This window comes from Microcaecilia unicolor, chromosome 4, assembly GCF_901765095.1.
Source record: "Microcaecilia unicolor chromosome 4, aMicUni1.1, whole genome shotgun sequence".
Taxonomy (NCBI): Eukaryota; Metazoa; Chordata; class Amphibia; order Gymnophiona; family Siphonopidae; genus Microcaecilia; species Microcaecilia unicolor.
This window is the reverse complement of record NC_044034.1, coordinates 356,179,722-356,199,100: the sequence shown is the minus strand read 5'-3', so window position 1 is coordinate 356,199,100 and position 19,379 is coordinate 356,179,722. Positions and strand designations below refer to the sequence as shown.

Below are 19,379 nucleotides of genomic sequence, written 5' to 3'. Positions count from 1 at the left end.
CAGTATTTTAAATACTGTTGTTCAAATCTTGAATATTACTCTGGCTTGGATGAGTAGCCCAGTGAGCTCTCACCAAAAGGCGAGTCGCTCTCCCAAATTTTCCAGCTGAAAAAAACATCAGCCTAACTACTGCCATGTTCTGTAAAGTTCGTAGCTTCTTCAGAAATGATTTCTTGCAACCTACATAAAGAGAGTTGCAGTAATCTAGTTGACTCAGAATTAACAACTGTGTTAAAAGCTTAAACTGAGCCTTTATCCCTTGTGAACTTTCTGCAACAGAAGTCCCTCTAGGCTGGGACAGGCTTCATTTCCTAATGCATGAAGCAGACTGCTGAGCGACTGAGAAAATGGATCAGAAAGCTGCATGCTCAGTGACTGCTGATGATCTCCTGGACAACATTTCCTATTATAGCTTTATATCGAGACTGAAAGCCCACCTCTTTAACATTGCTTTTGACTCGTAACCACTTGTAACCACTCGCCTCCACCTACCCTCCTCTCTTCCTTCCCGTTCACATTAATTGATTTGATTTGCTTACTTTATTTATTTTTTGTCTATTAGATTGTAAGCTCTTTGAGCAGGAACTGTCTTTCTTCTATGTTTGTGCAGCGCTGCGTACGCCTTGTAGCGCTATAGAAATGCTAAATAGTAGTAGTAGTAGTAGTCTCTTGTAACCAGAGCTAATATTGTGATGTCATAATGCCTCAGTCCACCAATAAGAGCCAACCTCATCAGTGATGTCACAATGGCTTGATTGTCCTATACTTGGCTCACTTTTATTACATAGCTCTTTGAGCAGGGACTGTCTTTCTTCTATGTTTGTGCAGCGCTGCGTATGCCTTGTAGCGCTATAGAAATGCTAAATAGTAGTAGTAGTAGTAGTCTTGATGCCATTTTTAAAATCCCACCAACAACACGCTAACTTGTCACTCAGGTCACAAGAAAAAATGACACAAATATTACATTAAGGCAGAAAACTGTGAACAGGCAGGCAATGTTACAGTAACTTGTGTGACTATTTATTTATTTATTTGTTGCATTTGTATCCCACATTTTCCCACCTATTTTCAGGCTCAACGTGGCCTACATTATTCCGTAATGGCGATCGCCATTTCCGGGATGAGAAATACAAAATAGTATTGCATTAAAGTTCATAAGTGACAGATTAAACAAGGAATCAAGTATAGAGAATTTCATTTCCGGAACGAGAAATAAAGTGATATCGCGTTAAAGTTCATTAGTGACAAAGTAAATGAAGCAGTCAGGTATAGAGAGTTCGGTTTTGTCCCAGTTCTGGTGTAAGTTTCGTTGTCTAGTATTTAGGATGGATCATTATGGTATGCCTTATTGGTTGGTTTTTAGTGATTTTCGGAAGTTTGTTAGGTTGGGCATTGTTTTTATGGCGTATTTATATTCTCTTAAAAAGTGTTAAGCAAAAATATACAGACGTTTAGTTACTAATTCCAGCATCATTACTCTCAGGATTATTTTTTTTTTTGCTTGTACACGTTTATAAAATTGTATCTTTAATCTAGGATTTTTTGGGGGGGCTTGTACACTTTACAAATTCTACAGAACTGTACAGCATGGCATGGAACTCAAACCATTCGCAGATTGAGTGCTCAGAAAAACCTAAGTGAACATGCCAGAGATATGTTTGGGAATCTGCCAGGTACCTGTAACCCAGGACCAGCGTGGTCCCCGAGACAACTTTTGCATCAATGGCCCCCCCCCCCCACAATCCAGCAGATCCCCCCCTCCCTCTCAAGTCCCCCACCTCACTGGTGATAAAGGATGCCAAAAATATAATGGAATGTAATACGATTCTTGTATCCTGCTAATTCCCACAAAACAGTGGTTCAAAGCAGGTAACAAAAAAATAAGGAAAAAAACCCTACATTTCTACACAGAATTAAGACAAAACGTTTTTAAATAGATAAGTTTTCAAATTTTTGCAAAAAAAATAATAAGATGGAGATGCTCACAAATCTAAGTGTAAAGAAAGCCAGAAACACGCAGCCTCATAGCAAATTCCAATCCTGCATCTCTCTTCCCCCCCCCCCCCCCCCCGGCCTACAGGGGGCGAGAAGATGAACCGGGATTTGGGTGCCCTTTATCACCAACGTCCTGAGCCAGTGCCTCACCTGGGTCTATAGACTGAGCTGACCTTGTTGTAACTTGGACTGGCCACTGCTAGAAACAGGATACTGGGCTGGATGGACCCTTGATTTGACCCATCAGGGCAAGTCTTATGTTCTTAAATGCATACTGTACACACTCATTGCAGGTATTTTGAAAAGCAGACCTAATGAGTAAGCTCCATACCTGGGTTAAGAACCGTTAGTACAGTATCACATGCTCCAAATCCTGACAGAATCCTTCAAGCAGACAGAGTCAGCAAGCCTTCTCTCATTTAACAAGGTGATCACCAAGAAACAAAACAGTGAATGGGTAATTTTTCAAATCCATTTCCAAAGACAAGAGTGCTTTACTGGCAGAAATGGGCTTTTATGAAACCACATAGCTGATATAAGGGTAAAAGTATGGGTACAATGCCATTTCCCATATTATCACATCACTCATACCTTTACTCACAGAAAGAGCAGGTGGGGGGAAGAGGGGTTGGTGGTTGGGAGGCGAGGATAGGGGAGGGCAGACTTTTATACGGTCTGTGCCAGAGCCAGTGATGGAAGGCGGGACAGGTGGTTGGGAGACAGGAAAAACTGCTGGGCAGACTTATACGGTCTGTGCCCTGAGAAAGACAGGTACAAATCAAGGTAAGGTATACACATGAGTTTATCTTGGGCAGACTGGATGGACCGTGCAGGTCTTTTTCTGCCGTCATCTACTATGTTACTATGTAAAGACATATACCATACGCCTTCATGCCTTTTTATCGCCCTCTAAGCTCCCATTGTTTCCTTCCAAAGTTGCAATGTCTGTGTTCCATTATTACATTCCTTAACGACACCTCAATTGTTTCGCATAACTCTGCACAATGTAATCCATAACCAATCTGTAACAAATTGTATTTCCAACATTCAACTCATATTGTAAGCCACACTGAACCCACAAAAAGGTGGGAAAATGTGGGATACAAATGCAATAAATAAATAAATAAACAAATTTCAAGCACTGTAGTCAGAGGCAATCCTATGCACACATTTTTGTTCTGAAGAGGTAGGCGTAAATACGTATGGGGTACGCGTCCGGGGATAATTTTCACAATGACAGGACATACCTATTTTGAAATCGCAGCAGAGTTAGTGGGGTGAAAGTATGCACTGACATAGGTAGCTATAAAATATCACCTTCCTTGCTTAAATTCACCGTGTGGTTAGTGGAGCTTGATAGCTCACAAATGTCTCTAACAGTAGGATAATCCCAGGTCATTTACACGTGTAGTTTTTTTTTTTTCGTTTTGAATCAACAATGCTCTAGCCAGTAAAAAATTATTGGCCAAGTTAGATATCCATGAGGGGCATAATCGAACCGCCACGCCCAACTTTTCCTGAGGGCGTCCTCGGGAAGGGGCGGGGAAACCCGTATTATCGAAGCAAGATGGGTGTCCAGCTTTCGTTTCGATAATACGGCCGGGGATGCCCAAATCTTAACATTTAGGTCGACCCCGGTTTTCAGCAATAATGGAAACCGAGGACGCCCATCTCAGAAACGACCAAATCCAAGCCATTTGGTCGTGGGAGGAGCCGGCATTCGTGGTGCACTGGTCCCCCTCACATGCCAGGACACCAACCGGGCACCCTAGGGGGCACTGCAGTGGACTTCACAAATTGCTCCCAAGTGCATACCTCCCTTACCTTGTGTGCCGAGCCTCCCCAAAACCCCCCTCAGCTGAAATAGGGATTAGAGACCTGTCTAGCAAAGCTGCTGGGTTTGCAGATGCATGACTGTCTCTCCTAAAGCTTTAGCTGTTATTAACCTGTGTTGTGTGTTTATTTCCTTGAACATACCTAGGGATCTGAAACCATAGTGCTGGGCAGACTTATACAGTCTGTGTCAGAGCCGGTGGTTGGGAGGTGGGGCTGGTGGTTGGGAGGCGGGGATAGTGCTGGGCAGACTTATACAGTCTGTGTCAGAGCCGGTGGTTGGGAGGCGGGGCTCTAGGTTGGGAGGCGGGGATAGTGCTGGGCAGACTTATACGGTCTGTGTCAGAGCCGGTGGTTGGGAGGCGGGGCTGGTGGTTGGGAGGCGGGGATAGTGCTGGGCAGACTTATACGGTCTGTGCCCTGAAGAGCACAGGTACAAATCAAAGTAGGGTATACACAAAAAGCAGCAAATATTTGTCTTGTTGGGCAGACTGGATGGACCGTGCAGGTCTTTTTCTGCCGTCATCTACTATGTTACTAAGAGCTGAAGGTTTTAACAGCCCTCACTACAAACTACCTACTGCAGCAGACTAAGCAGTTGGCCCCATTAGTAACCCAGACTGTGACCAAATTAGTTTCATTCAAGCTCAAGCATGGCTACGAGCGCAGTAGAGGCAGACCACAGGCTCTGTGGGAGAGAGCACCAATACCAAATACAAACCTTATCTGATGTATATTGACAGCACTGGTGTGTCAGAGGTTTAAAAAAAAATGTCCCAGGTGCAACTAAGTTCATAAACTTTAAGAAGAGGTTTTAAAAGAATGTCTTCCAGAAAAAAAAAAAAAACATTGCATGAATCACTGGCTATGCCTCATTTTTGGCGAGTCTTCCCTTGCAGCATCCAGTCCAACAATACCACAAACTTATGAAACAGAACTCTGTTGATGACGATAAAAATGCTTTGTCCTTGCATTTGACTTTATGATTGCAGAAGTGTGTAAACGCAATTTTATTTTCATTTTCATTAGCCAGTGGCATCACCTCTTGAAAAACCACTCTAGTGGGCCTGCCCAGGATAGATGTCACTACGGAGTGGCAAGTGCCACCTTTGCTACCCCAATTTGACCTCACCTTCCAAACTCCCCTCGCCCCAAGGTCCAGCAACTTCCACCTGCACTCCGAGGTACTACTACTACTACTACTCATTTCTATAGCGCTACTAGATATATGCAGCACTATACACATTATAAGCAGGTATTGTCTCTGTCCCTAGAGGGCTCACAATCTACGTTTTCTTTTTTTATACCTGTGGCAATGGAGGGTTAAGTGAGTTGCCCAAGGTTACAAGGAGCTGCAGCTGGAATTGAACCCAGGTTGTCAGGATCAAAGCCTACTGCACTAACCATTAGGTCACTCCTCCACTGTCATTAGGTCATGCCTCTCTTTATTCCCTTCCTCCCCCCCCCCCCCCCAACCTTCTCAATTATCTCTGGAAGTGACAGCGATCAAGGCAGGCCGGTCCCCGGAATCTTTCTTTCTGCAGTATCCCACCTCCTCTGACTCAACTTTCTGTTCCCGCCTATGTGGGGCGTTGCAGAAAGAAAGCTTCCGAGACCTGCCTGCCTTCATTACCAACACTGCTGGCAAAGAATGAGAAGGCTGGAAGGGGTGAGAGATGCTGAGTGGAGTTGGCTTAGAGAGAAGAGAGAAATTGGATAAGGCATGGGGGAAGAGAACAGGAGAGAGGCTGGAGCCACAGGGGGGGATAGAGAGAGAGAGATGCTGGGATGGGGGGTGAGCAGAGGGAAGAAAGTCTGGTGGGGGAGGGGGGGGAAGAAAAGTGGGAGATGCTGGACCCAAAGATGGAGAGAGAGAGAGAGAGAGAGAGAAAAAAAAAGAGATAGATGCCAACCCAAATATTTCTGTCTAGAGATGCCACTGCTGCCCAGTAACAATGATGTGCACTGCCAGGCAGAGGATCTAGGGTCTGTTCCCATGTCATCTTCTGCTACCTAATTTGGCAGGGACTGGGGATGAAGTAGAGGCATTACCCACAACAGCTGGGGATGGAGAAATCAGTCAATGAAAGTGGTAAAACCTAGCAGCTCAATTTAGGGCCCAGGGTTTCCGATACAGCCCCGGTGCATGGCCCCTAGGTGCATGCCTATTCAATGGCGGAACTATCTTTTTGGGAAGAAGATATAAAATAGGGAAAAAAACAAGTAACAAGAAATAGGGGCTTAGGCTGCAGCTGCCCTGTAGTGGCTGGTTTCAACTGAGCTACAAGTGCTAAAGGATCAGGAAGAAACTGTCAGCCCAACTCCTATCCCTCCCCCAAAACAAACAACTTTGGCAACTTCTGAAAACTGGCGGCTAGAACCAACAGCAGAGTTCCCCATTGCTCAACAGAAGCAGGGCTGCCGAAAGGGGGAGGGGGGCAAGATTTCCCGGGCCCGGCCTCCAAGGAAGACCCAGGCTGGTGATCAAAAGAGACTGCTCTGCTGGCCACAGGTCCTTCTTCCTGCCTCATCCTGCCTATGCGGAAACCGGAAGTTACTTCACAGGAGGCGGGACACAGCAGGAAGAAAGACCTATAGCCAAGCAGCAGCCAGAAACAGCGGTGGCAGCTGGGAGCAGCAGCGGCCGGGGCCCTGAAGATTGTTTGCCCAAGGCCCAGCTTTGTGTCTCGGCAGCCCTGAACAGAAGACAAAAGATTAAGGGACACATTTAAGGGCCTAGACACCACCAGGACAAAAATCTCATATAACCTTGAAAAACTGCAACTTTTGACCTATGCTTTCATTTTCTGGCGGTGCGGTCGCACCATGGAGCGATACAAAGGCATTATAACAAAAATGAGAATGTTATAATGCCTTTGTATCGCTCCATGGTGCGACCGCTCCTCAAATATTGTGTTCAATTCTGATCGCCGCATCTCAAAAAAGATATCGTGGAATTCAGAAAGGTGCAGAGAAGGGCGACGAAAATGATAAAGGGGATGGAATGATTTCCCTATGAGGAAAGGCTAAAGCGGCTAGGGCTCTTCAGCTTGGAGAAAAGCCGGCTGAGGGGAGATATGATAGAGGTCTATAAAATAATGAGTGGAGTTGAACGTGTAGATGTGAAGCATCTGTTCACACTTTCCAAAAATACTAGGACTCAGGGACATGCGATGAAACTACAATGTAGTAAATTTAAAACGAATCAGAGAAAAGCTTTCTTCACTCAACGTATAATTAAACTCTGGAATTCGTTGCCAGAGAACGTGGTAAAGGCGGTTGGCTTAGCGGAGTTTTTAAAAGGTTTGGACGGCTTCCTAAAGGAAAAGTCCATAGACAGTTATTAAATGGACTTGGGGGAAATCCACTATTTCTGAGATACGCAGTATGAAATATTTTGTACATTTTGGGGATTTTGCCGGGTATTTGTGACCTGGATTGGCCACTGTTGGAAACAGGATGCTGGGCTCGATGTACCTTTGGCCTTTCCCAGTATGGCAATACTTATGTAGTTATTCAAGAAGCGCAAAACTATGCCAACAGAATAGAATGAGAGAGTAGTGTGATATCTAGTTGGATGCTTAAAAATAGCTGGTCTCCTTGGTCTCTGATCTGGCTAAAAACTTGATCCTGAAGAGGTATTTTCAGAAAGACAATTTTATTGTGGTGTAAACATTCTTATATTTCCTGATGTACCCAGAGAAACTCAACTCCGGCATAGAGCTTTTTTTTTAGCTCTGAAGTCCCAAGTCCTTGCTCTGGGTGCTTCTTTTTTCGTTAAGTTTCTGTGTACACGTATTCTTACTTTTCAGGATAAAGAATTTATAGTCTGGGATTCTTTGCATTTGGAGCAAATTCTTAAAGCTCATGAGAAATAAACCTTTCTTTGGGCTATGCTGAGTACTTAGTGATGATAGGGCGTAGTATTTGAATTAGATTATCCTAATTTTTTTTTTCTTTATTGAATTTGATTATGTATGGTACAGCTATCTCTCGATGTGGGCTTGTGGTTTTCCTAAGTTATTCTGGTTTTGATGTAAAATTTTTTTTTTTGAGATTCCATTCTTCTACATGTGTCTTGTTTGGCGTTGTACTTTGAAAATTAAATTAAAAAAAAAACCAAAAAATAAAATAAAAATATAATCTTACAAATTTTTCTTTTTATCACCAGTTCCAACAAGGTCTGGAGCAGCTAGGCTGCTGCTCTGTTTCCACTCTGCAGAACCCTTGGATTGCTGTATTCATTCTTACTGAACAAACAACGGAAGCAAAGGATCCACAATACAGAAGGCAAAGCAGAGCCATATGTTACACGTGTACACAAAGAAGAGGAATGCACTGGCAACCTTACCGAAATTGAATCAAATACATTCTTAGCAGAACTCTGGTAGAGATCATGTTCTGGATTTGCCAACTAGCAGGGTAGACCACTGCTGTAGGCCTCACTCAAATTCATCAATACTAAGCAAGGAAATACTAAAAATAACATCCTCAGGTCCAGTTTCTTATCTCTATAAATGACTACTTGGTCTCTAGATTCTTTGCCATAAAGCTTATGTTCGACTGGAGAAGATAACCACACTTTAAAACACAGAACAGAGAACTATCATAAGGATCCATCCGAACTTCTCAATTACCTATTTGAGAAGGAGCTTCTTTCACAAACCTTTAAATAATGTTTAAAGTTTAACAAAAAAAAGTACCTTCTCTACTAGTAGAACGTCGTTTTCTACTTCTATTGACCTTGGTCTTAGCTTTATGGGTTTGTCTTTGAAGATATCCCCAAATCCAAATCCCTTAATCTTCTTGGGCTGGATTTCTGAAGACTTTTCATTTGCCCCTTCAGATTTGGTGCTGCTTGAATCTCCACCATCACTCTCTGAACCCGTCATGTCCTTCAAACCTAAGAAAGGTCAAGAAAAAAAAATAGGAAAAGTTGAGTTTAACATTAATTGTACAACTGGGCAACCTCTCACTTTTTCTAGCGGCCTCTTGAGAACAGGATGGGCATGAGGTATTTTAGCACCCTTCCCAAAATCTCCACCCTACCCTAGTGGTCTGTAGCATATGTTCTCGCTCTGGCCTGTAGCACACGTTCTCCCTCTCCTGTTGGTATCCTTTATCATACCTCTTGTCATATCCCCAGGTCCTCAGGCTCACAGTGCCCACAAAAAAAGGAGCCATAAGTTACTACTAGCTCCATGCATCATCACCCTGTGCCCTTGTGGTTCACCAACAAGCATTCCAAAGAATGACCAACAGCTATGTCCTTGCAGTGGAGGCATGGCTTTCCTGAAAATACTCGCAGTGCTATCCGTTGCTTCCCACTATTTATCTAGCTCTAGCTGCCCTGGGATGACAATTATAGCTACGTCATGCAAGGTTCCACGTTAGGAGTTACGGACCAAGAGAGGGATCTGGGTATCGTCGTCGATAATACACTGAAACCTTCCGCTCAGTGTGCTGCTGCGGCTAGGAAAGCGAATAGAATGTTGGGTATTATTAAGAAAGGTATGGAAAACAAGTGTGAGGATGTTATAATGCCATTGTATTGCTCCATGGTGCGACCACACCTTCAGTATTGTGTTCAATTCTGGTCGCCGCATCTCAAGAAAGATATAGTAGAATTAGAAAAGGTGCAGCGAAGGGCGACTAAAATGATAGCGGGGATGGGACGACTTCCCTATGAAGAAAGACTAAGGAGGCTAGGGCTATTCAGCTTGGAGAAGAGACGGCTGAGGGGAGACATGATAGAGGTATATAAAATAATGAGTGGAGTGGAACAGGTGGATGTGAAGCGTCTGCTCACGCTTTCCAAAAATACTAGGACTAGGGGGCATGCAATGAAACTACAGTGTAGTAAATTTAAAACAAATCGGAGAAAATATTTCTTCATCCAACGCATAATTAAACTCTGGAATTCGTTGCCAGAGAACGTGGTGAAGGCGGTTAGCTTGGCAGAGTTTAAAAAGGGGTTAGACGGTTTCCTAAAGGACAAGTCCATAAACCACTACTAAATGGACTTGGGAAATATCCACAATTCCGGGAATAGCATGTATAGAATGTTTGTACGTTTGGGAAGCTTTCCAGATGCCCTTGGCCTGGATTGGCCGCTGTCGTGGACAGGATGCTGGGCTCAATGGACCCTTGGTCTTTTCCCAGTGTGGCATTACGTATGTACTTAGGTACTTATTCATGCCATTTTGCAATCAGGGGTCTAGAAGGGATTGTTCAATGCAGTGGTGTGCTGGAGCAGGCTCTCACAGGCTCTCGAGAGCCGTTTGTTAAGTTTTTAAGAATTTTGGGAGCCGGTTCTCCATGGCTACTTTAACAAATGGATCCCAAAATGTGGGCTTGGGCCCCTCCTGAATTCTCTTTTACTTTGCTGGCGAGAGAGAGCCCCCTGTTAACAATTTACCAGCACACCCCTGGTTCAATGGTATATTCAACATTTGCTGCCCTGTACAACAGCATATTTTAAATCTCTCTCGCACATACCCTGGGTTATAAAAATCAGGAAGAAATCAAATGTTTGCAAAACACCGTCTCTGTTAATAAAGGATTTCAGTTTCAGGAGTGTCTGCCAACCACTTTACATAAGCACTGAATTCAATTAAAAATAGAAAAGTATCATACAAACTGATTTTCCAGGTATCAAAATCTAGAAAATGCAAATTCTGAGATAAGCTCTAGGGAAATAGCTTTGCAATGCCATTAATGCATATTAACAGAGGATACATGGCAGGGTTTCCAGCAAATTACTGTGACCCTCAATGATTAAACTGTCTGAAAATATGCATAGTTTGGATGTGAGACAGCAGGACAGACCAGGCAGAGAGAGATTTAGATAAAGGAGCCTGTGCATTAAAGCTTATAATGAAGGCTACTGCAGCTTTCCTTGCACGAAGATAGCATGCTGTGAACTAAAGCTAGTCCTAGGGCACACCCAACCAGTTGGGTTTTCAGGATATACCCAATTAATATGCAAGAGATATAGGTTTGCGTAACAAGGATGCAGTGCAGACAAATCTATCATGCACATTCATTAAGGATATCCTGAAAACCTGACTGACAAGGTGTGCCCTGAGGACTAGGTGATTCTGAGACTGACATTATCCAATGCCCTTTTATTTTCAAACGTGATCCTTTACTGTAGTAATTTTCTTGGGGAGCCTCTTCCAATGAACACAGTGTGGTTCTCCAGGACCAGGACTGACTCCAGTATGTAGTCATTTTCTTTGTAACATAGTAACATAGTAGATGACGGCAGAAAAAGACCTGCACGGTCCATCCAGTCTGCCCAAGATAAATTCATATGTGCTACTTTTTTTATTTGTACTGTCCTCTTCAGTGCACAGACCGTATAAGTCTGGCCAGCCCTATCCCCGCCTCCCAACCACCAGCTCTGGCACAGACCGTATAAGTCTGCCCAGCACTATCCCTGCCACCCACCACCGGCTCTGGCACAGACCGTATAAGTCTGCCCAGCACTATCCCCGCCACCCAACCACCAGCCCCGGCACAGACCGTATAAGTCTGCCCAGCACTAGTCCCGCCTACCAACCACCAGCCCCAGCACAGACGTATATGTCTGCCCAGCACTAGTCCCGCCTCCCAACCACCAGCCCCAGCACAGACCGTATATGTCTGCCCACATTAGCCCCGCCTCCCAACCACCAGCTCTGCCACCCATTCTAGGCTAAACTCCTGAGGATCCCTGATCTGGGGTCCTTCCTGTATTTCTCTGTCCCAAGTCAACCTCCTTGCTTTTCCTCTCTCCCTTTACTGTTGCCATTACTTTCTTAACATGGCCAGATACCTCCTCCTGCCCACTACACATATCTTCATGCTCAGTCTCACACCCTTCCATGCCCAAAGCACAGCCTCTCACCCCTTCCACGCTCTTACCCTCAATATCCTCTCTGCTCTTTTGAGTCCCTTACTGATACGAAGGAGAACCCAACAGAATCACGTAACCCACTCCCTCACGCACCTACAACAATAAACAAACAGAACTTGGGGTCAAGCAATGCAGGAGAACATAAGCCATGAAAGACACCTATTATCTTCTCCTCAGATTCACACTTGTTCTTAAACCTCTTGGTCCTGTTGCTCTCCTGCTTCTCCCCTCAGCATCGACAAGCATGCCAGTGCACTGAGATATTTTATATATAGTTCTTTTAGCAAGAAGGTGGAGCCATAAGCACCTACCCTCCTCTCCTCCTTCCTGTACACATTAATTGATTTGATTACTTTATTTTTTGTCTATTAGATTGTAAGCTCTTTGAGTAGGGACTGTCTTTCTTCTATGTTTGTGCAGCGCTGCGTACGCCTTGTAGCACTATAGAAGTGATAAATAGTAGTAGTAGTAGTCTCTTGTAACCAGAGCTAATATTGTGATGTCATAATGCCTCAGGCCACCAATAAGAGCCAACCTCATCAGTGATGTCACAATGGCTTGATTGTCCTATACTTGGCTCACTTTTATTACATAGCTCTTTGAGCAGGGACTGTCTTTCTTCTATGTTTGTGCAGCGCTGCGTACACCTTGTAGCGCTATAGAAATGCTAAATAGTAGTAGTAGTAGTAGAGAGAACTGAGCATGATCAGGCATTAATAGCATGTAGATGCTGTGATATAATGTATTAAAAACACACAAATTTGTTGTGTGCTATTATAATTACATTTTTGTGCACCTGCCAAAAATCATTGCATTGCCCATTAAGTGGTAGGTTAACATGCATGCTAAATGTTTACGGCAGTAGTTCTCAAACCTGGTCCTGGAGGGCACCCTAGCCAGTCAGGTTTTCAGGATATCCACAATGAATATTCATGAGCGAGATTTGCATGCACCACCTCCACTGGAGTCTAAGAATGAACAGCTGTTTGCACCGGAGAAGAAAGCGGAGCGCCAGATACACACCCTGACTTTGACAAAAACGTCGGGACCTCTTTGGCGGCACAAAATTTGAACATAGCAGACACCATGAGGCCCCTGCACTGGCATGCCATACAACGCTGCAGCTTCTCCGCCATGATGCTTTTTTATTTCTCCCAAACCGCCCAAAGAAGAAAAAAGGTCTCCCGAAAATGCAGAAGAGTTCAAGACCGGCTGCAATACAGACACAGCAAGCTAGAAGCTGAGCTGCTTTGTTCGTTTGGCAGTTGTTTTTCTTTTTAACACAGAAGCAGTGCGGCTGTCTCTCCCTGTCTTCAGAACACCCCTCCCTCGAAAGGGCTGAGGTTAGTGCAGAACGGAAGACCCAATTATCCTTAAACTGAACTAATAAAAAAAAGTCAGGAGGAAGTTGTGGGGGGGGGGGGGGGGGGGGGGACCCAGACATTTGAGAGTGACACCCCTGAGGCTGTAGGAGAACCTGTGCAGGCCCTCAGCCCCCTTCAGCAACAAAACTTGCCTTTTTTTTAAAACCCCGTTGCACAGAATAAAGTATAGGATAGTAACATAGTAGATGACGGCAGAAAAAGACCTGCACGGTCCATCTAGTCTGCCCACGATAAACTCATATGTGTATACCTTACCTTGATTTGTACCTGTCTTTTTCAGGGCACAGACCGTATAAGTCTGTCCAGCAGTATTTCCCGCCTCCCATCACCGGCTCCATCACAGACCCCATATAAGTCTGCCCTCCCCTATCCTAGCCTCTCAACCACCAACCCCTCTTCACCCCGCCACCCAATTTCAGCTAAGCTTCTGTGGATCCATTCCTTCTGCACAGGATTCCTTTATGCCTATCCCACGCATGTTTGAATTCCGTTACCGTTTTCATCTCCACCACCTCCCGCGGGAGATGAAAAAGGATAAACAATATAGATTTTCTTTTAACCGAAAGGAGTCAAAAATAGAAAGAAATAGAAAAAGAAGTATAAGAGACTGAAGGGCTCACCACCTTCCACCTGCTGGAGACTGAGAATACTGGATCTTACTATAGCTAGCCAGGGCTCTTACTGGCTACTACTACTACTACTATTAATTACTTCTATAGCGCTACCAGTTGTACGCAGCGCTTTACAACTGAACATGAAGAAAGACAGTCCCTGCTCAAAAGAGCTTACAATCTAAATCAGGACAAACAGACAGGATCAATAAGGATAAGGGAAGGACAGACAGAAGGACACAAGGATAAGATAAAAGTGACAAGTCAGGAGTCGAAAGCAGCATCAAACAGGTAGGCCTTTAGCCCGGATTTGAAGGCAGCCAGGGCTCTCACCAGAGTCAGAATTCTCAGTTTCCACCAGCTGGAATGAGTGAACAAACCCATCAGTATCTTTCTGGTCTGGTCTGGAGGGATGCTAAGGAATCTGCGATTAAGTCATGTAGAAGCTCCACTGGTTCAACACTGGCTTCAGTATAATCATTTGCCTACTGATTTGCGCTTTGCTATTTTATTACAAATTAATACTAACAGGGATGGAGATGTATCTCGTTCCTTGTTATGTAAAGAACAAAAAAACTAATTTATACTTGGAGGAAAGTGAAACCCATTAGGTTTGAATAAGGAAGTGGATTGGAGGTCATTAGGATGTGGTTTGATTAAATGAAAGTGACATCATTTCCAGGGAAAATCTAGACACCGAGTGGGCCTAAGGCTTCACTGGGTCAAGAGTGAAGCCACGAGTTGGCTAGAGAGTGTTTTGAAAACAGCAAAGGTATGACATAATTGCAATTGATATTTATTTATTGGGATTTATTAACTGCCTTTATGAAGAGATTCACTTAAGGTGGTGTACAGCAGGTACAGTTTAACATAAAAAGTTACAATTTTGTTAACAGCGTAACAATAGTAAAATAACCAAGAATAAACATAAATACAATAAAAGAGGTAAACTACCATGGAACAATATAAAAAATATACACATTTAACAGTAATGGAATTTAATACCAGAGATATAATAATATTGGGCTCATTTTCAAAACAGAAAAACGTCTAAAGTGGCATAAAGCAGCAACTGGACGTTTTTGTCACAAAAACATCCAAAGCAGTATTTTCAAAACCTACCTTTAGACGTTTTTCTTTGGAGTCCGTCAGAAGTGCATCCAAATCTCAAGAGGGAGTATCAGGGGCGTGTTCAGGGCGGGACTTGGGCGTTCCTGAGACTTAAACGTTTTTCAGCCATCATGGAAGAAAACAAAACTGTCCAGGACTAAAACTAAAACATTTTGAGCTAGACCTGTTTTTATAATGAATAAGGCACAAAAAGGTGCCCTAAATAACCAGATGACCACTGGAGGGAACAAGGGATGACCTCTCCTTATTCCCCCAGTGGTCACTAATCTCCTCCCACCTACCACCACCCCCACACCAAAAATGTAATGAAAAACCTCCCCCTACCTGTTACACTTGTGAAGGAAACTGTGAGCCCTCCAAAACTCACTGTATCCACATATAAGTGCCCCCTTCACCAGTAAGGGCTATGGTAGTGGTGTACAGTTGGGGGTAGTGGGTTTTGGGTGGTTTTCGGGGGCTCAGCAGAAAAGGTAAGGGAGCAGTGGTTAGATGTGTAACTGGGAGCATTTTATTAAGTCTACTGCAGTGCCCCCTAGGGTGCCCTATTGCTTTCCTGGGATGTCAGGGGGACCAGTGTACTAAAAATGTTGGCTCCTCCTACATCCCAATGGCTTGATTTTCTGTGTTTTGCACTTGGACGCTTTTTTTTTATTTTTTATTTTTTGAAAAATGGACCAAAAAATAAAATGGACAAATCATAAAACCTTCTATTTTCGAAAACAAAAGATGGATGTTTTTCATTTTTGAAAATTACCTTCTTTGCTATTCAGATTTTGGATGTTTTTTTGCAAAACGTCCAAAGTCGGACTTAGACGTCATATCGAAAATGCTCCTCCACGTTAGCAGAATACTAATGACACACCTCATAAGCATGCATTAAAGCATTCAATTAACATAGAATGATGCTAAAGATTTTCTACAATACAGCTTACCATATAGCTGAGGGACCAAGAGCAGAGATATGATGGGAACAAGATGCTTGTTACAGAGTCAGTTGGGACAATTTGATGGTTTGCGAAAATCAAGGCAAGTTCTTTGTATAGTTAAGCAAGAGATAAGGAACTGATCTAAGTTACAGTATGTGTAGCAAGCTAGTCCGGGTACAGAATGAGTGAATAGTCATAATATAAGTTTAAGTATTTATATTATTTAGGAGCACTACGTTTAGTGGATGAATGTGTATTTTATTTGGTTTTAATTTTAGCCTCAGCTCCTGAAGACACCGGTTTTTGGAGAAACACCGCACTGTGTAGAGCTCAAGACGCGCTAAATGTTTTAATTATACACATGGACATGAGAGAATAGTTTGTGATCTAGCACTTCAGAAGATTTATTTATTTATTTGTAGCATTTGTATCCCACATTTTCCCACCACTTTGCAGGCTCAATCTGGCTTACATTTGCCGTAGTGGCGGTTGCCATTTCCAGTTAACAGAATTACAAATGGTATTGCATTAAGGTGCGTACATATATGGTAAAGAATAATACATTATGGTATTGCATAAAGGTTCCTGAGTGATAGATTAGATTGTAACATATGTTAGGTCATCAATTATAGAGAGATCGTTTTCGACATAAGGATTAAAGTGGTATTGCATTAAGGTGCGTACATACATGGTAAAGAAGAATACGTGATGGTATTACATATAAGTTCCTGAGTAATAGATTGGATTGTAACCTATGTTAGGTCATCAATTATAGAGAGATCAAGATGGTGGAGATACCTCTTGGTTTGAGTGGACTGCCTTTCAGAGATTGACTGAAGATTTGTTGAAGTCCTGGGCTGGAGGTGCTTGACCTACAGAAGTTTTGGGAGAACGTTTTACGGATTTGGATTTGCAGCAATACAGGCTTTCAGCTAGTCTGCATGATGAGTAATGATTCACAGGAAGGTGCAATAAAGTATACTGAAGAGGTGTTTTGGAATAAATAGGACTAAGTCACATCATTTTCCAACATAGTGCTCAGCAGTAAATATATTAATTTTGTTAATAAAGATTGTAAATTTTGAAAAAGATAAAAATGTTGACGATTGAAGTTAATGTTGTGCCTACATAAATTCATTACATTTTCCAAGTTGTAAAACCTTGGCATAAACCGTTGTGTGTATAATGTTGACTCATCAATAAAAATTGTTGAAACATAAAAAAAAGATTGTAAATTTTGATGCGGATTTCAAAGTACAACTCCTCAGTACCGTTCCGCTCTCATCTCTCCCTACACTCCTCACCGTGAACTCCGTTCGCTGGGTAAATGTCTCCTGTCATCCCCCTTCTCCCCCACTGCTAACTCCCGGCTCCGTTCCTTCTATCTCGCTGCTCCCTATGCCTGGAATAGACTCCCTAAGCCAGTACGTCAGGCTCAGTCTCTGGCTGTCTTCAAGTCTAGGCTTAAAGCCCACCTCTTTGCTACTGCTTTCAACTCCTAACCATGACTCTCTTACTCAACACCCTCACTTATCACCCCTACCACTGCAATTTCCCCACCCCTAGCTGTCTGTTCGTCTGTCCAATTTAGATTGTAAGCTCTGTTGAGCAGGGACTGTCTTTTTCATGTTAATTTGTACAGCGCTGCATAAGTCTAGTAGCGCTATAGAAATGTTTAATAGTAGTAGTAGTAGTTATAGTAACATATATTGTTACCACTTTATTTAGATTGTGAAACTGATTATTTGATATAATCAATATGCATAAGATAAATCTGCATGCACTGCTTCCAATCTATGCAAATTTCTCTCATGCATATTTATTGTGGGTATCTTGAAAACCTGACTGTCTGGGTGTGTCCCAAGGACCTGATTCAGAACCCCTGCTCTATAGGTTACCTAAAGTTAAGTGCCGGGGTGCTGTGTGGAAAGGGAGAGAAAAGTTTACAAAACACCGAGAATTTCAATAGGTGGATCAAAGCTTGGAGTCATCAAGGTTTTAAGTACATAAGAGGACGACGGGGCAATATATGGAAAAACAAAATACTATATTGTAATGATGGACTGCACCTCACTGTGGCAGGAAAAAAATAGTCTTTGGAGAGAAATTCAGACAATTTGTATCTAGGCATTTAAACTAGAAGGCAGGGGTGGCATATGGAGGCAGGTCACTTCCTGTTGTCACCACTAGCTAAAGACAAAGAGTGACAGTAGTAAAAAAAAACAACAATGAAAACAACAATCTTTAAAAGAAATCACTTTTTACCACCACAGCTGGAAGTGAGACTAAAGAAAAAACTAAACAGAAGATGAGACTGCCACTGAAATGTAGCTGGAAAGCGATGACCATAAATGCTCGCAGTCTAAGCAATGATCTGCAAGCCCCGATTAGTGGCAGACTTAGACATTGTTGCTATCAGGGAAATGTGGTTCAATGATTCCCACTAATGGGATGCAAACAAACTAGACTACAATCTATTTAAGAAGGAAAGAGATGGTCGTAAAGGTGGAGGAGTAGCTCTGTATGTGAGAAACAGTATCACAGCAACTGAAATGCCAGGGGCCTGGGGAAAGGAAGAAGTGATGTGGATCACCTTGAAAAGAAATCATGGAACCTCTGTCCACATTGGCGATGTCTACAGACCTCAGACACAATCGGAGGAACCAGATAAAGATCTAATTACAGATATTTATTTATTTATTTAATTGCATTTGTATCCCACATTTCCCACCTATTTGAGGCTCAATGTGGCTTACAGAGTCTTGTTATGGCATTAACATTACAGGATATCAGATATAATTAGTGATGTATTAAGATTAAGTGGGGGTATAGAAAAGAGTTAGATGGGTGAGTATAGAAGGTAGATTGTCTTAACTGGTTGGGTTGGCGAAATAGTTAAGTGGGTTAGGGGTTTTCTTTGTAGGCCTTGTTGAACAGATTTGTCTTCAGAGATTTACGAAAGTTGGTTATTTCATCAATTGATATCCAAAAGTTGGGAAAGAAAAGAGAGGTGCTGCTGCTTGGAGATTTCAGCCTGCCGGATGCGGATTAGAAAGTTCCATCTGTGGAATTGGAAAGAAGTAGAGAGATCATGGACGCCTTTCAAAGTGTTCTGCTCAGACAAATGGTGACAGAACCCACGAGGGAAGGAGCGACGCTTGATCTGGTGCTCACAAATGGGGAAAGTGTGCTTAATCTCCTTGTGACTCTGGGCAAGTCACTTAACCCTCCATTGCCCCATGTAAGCCGCATTGAGCCTGCCCTGAGTGGGAAAGCGCGGGGTACAAATGTAACAAAAAAAATTAAATAGAAATAATAAAAATAATAAATAAAATAATGTCTGAGTGGGTGCCCACCAGGGCAACAATGATCATCAAACAATTTGGTATGATATAACAGCTAAAGTGGGGGCAGCCACTTGCAGTTGGACTTTATGGATCTTGTGCGCAGTTTTTAAAGAATACCAAGTTAAGGCAGTAATACGCCTAACATATAATTATTGCCAACTAGCACCAATTAACACCAACTACAGCCAATAACTGGTACACCAATTAGTAGTTGATTACATTTAGTTACACATGTAATCAACACTAACATA

The 19,379-nt window shown here is 42.9% G+C and overlaps 1 protein-coding gene across 6 annotated transcripts in view; it reads right to left on the bottom strand.

Annotated features, from left to right (window-relative positions):
* SH3KBP1 (SH3 domain containing kinase binding protein 1) overlaps positions 1-19,379 on the bottom strand; it is a 513,036-nt gene that overhangs the window by 170,263 nt on the left and 323,394 nt on the right. For all 6 annotated transcript variants that reach the window (XR_003942025.1, XM_030202268.1, XM_030202267.1 and 3 more), the window contains one exon: positions 8,532-8,731. Coding sequence is in view for 5 of the 6 variants with exons in the window: in XM_030202268.1 (XP_030058128.1) it covers positions 8,532-8,731 (200 nt within the window). In the remaining variant the exon portion in view is untranslated. The remainder of the gene's footprint in view (positions 1-8,531; positions 8,732-19,379) is intronic.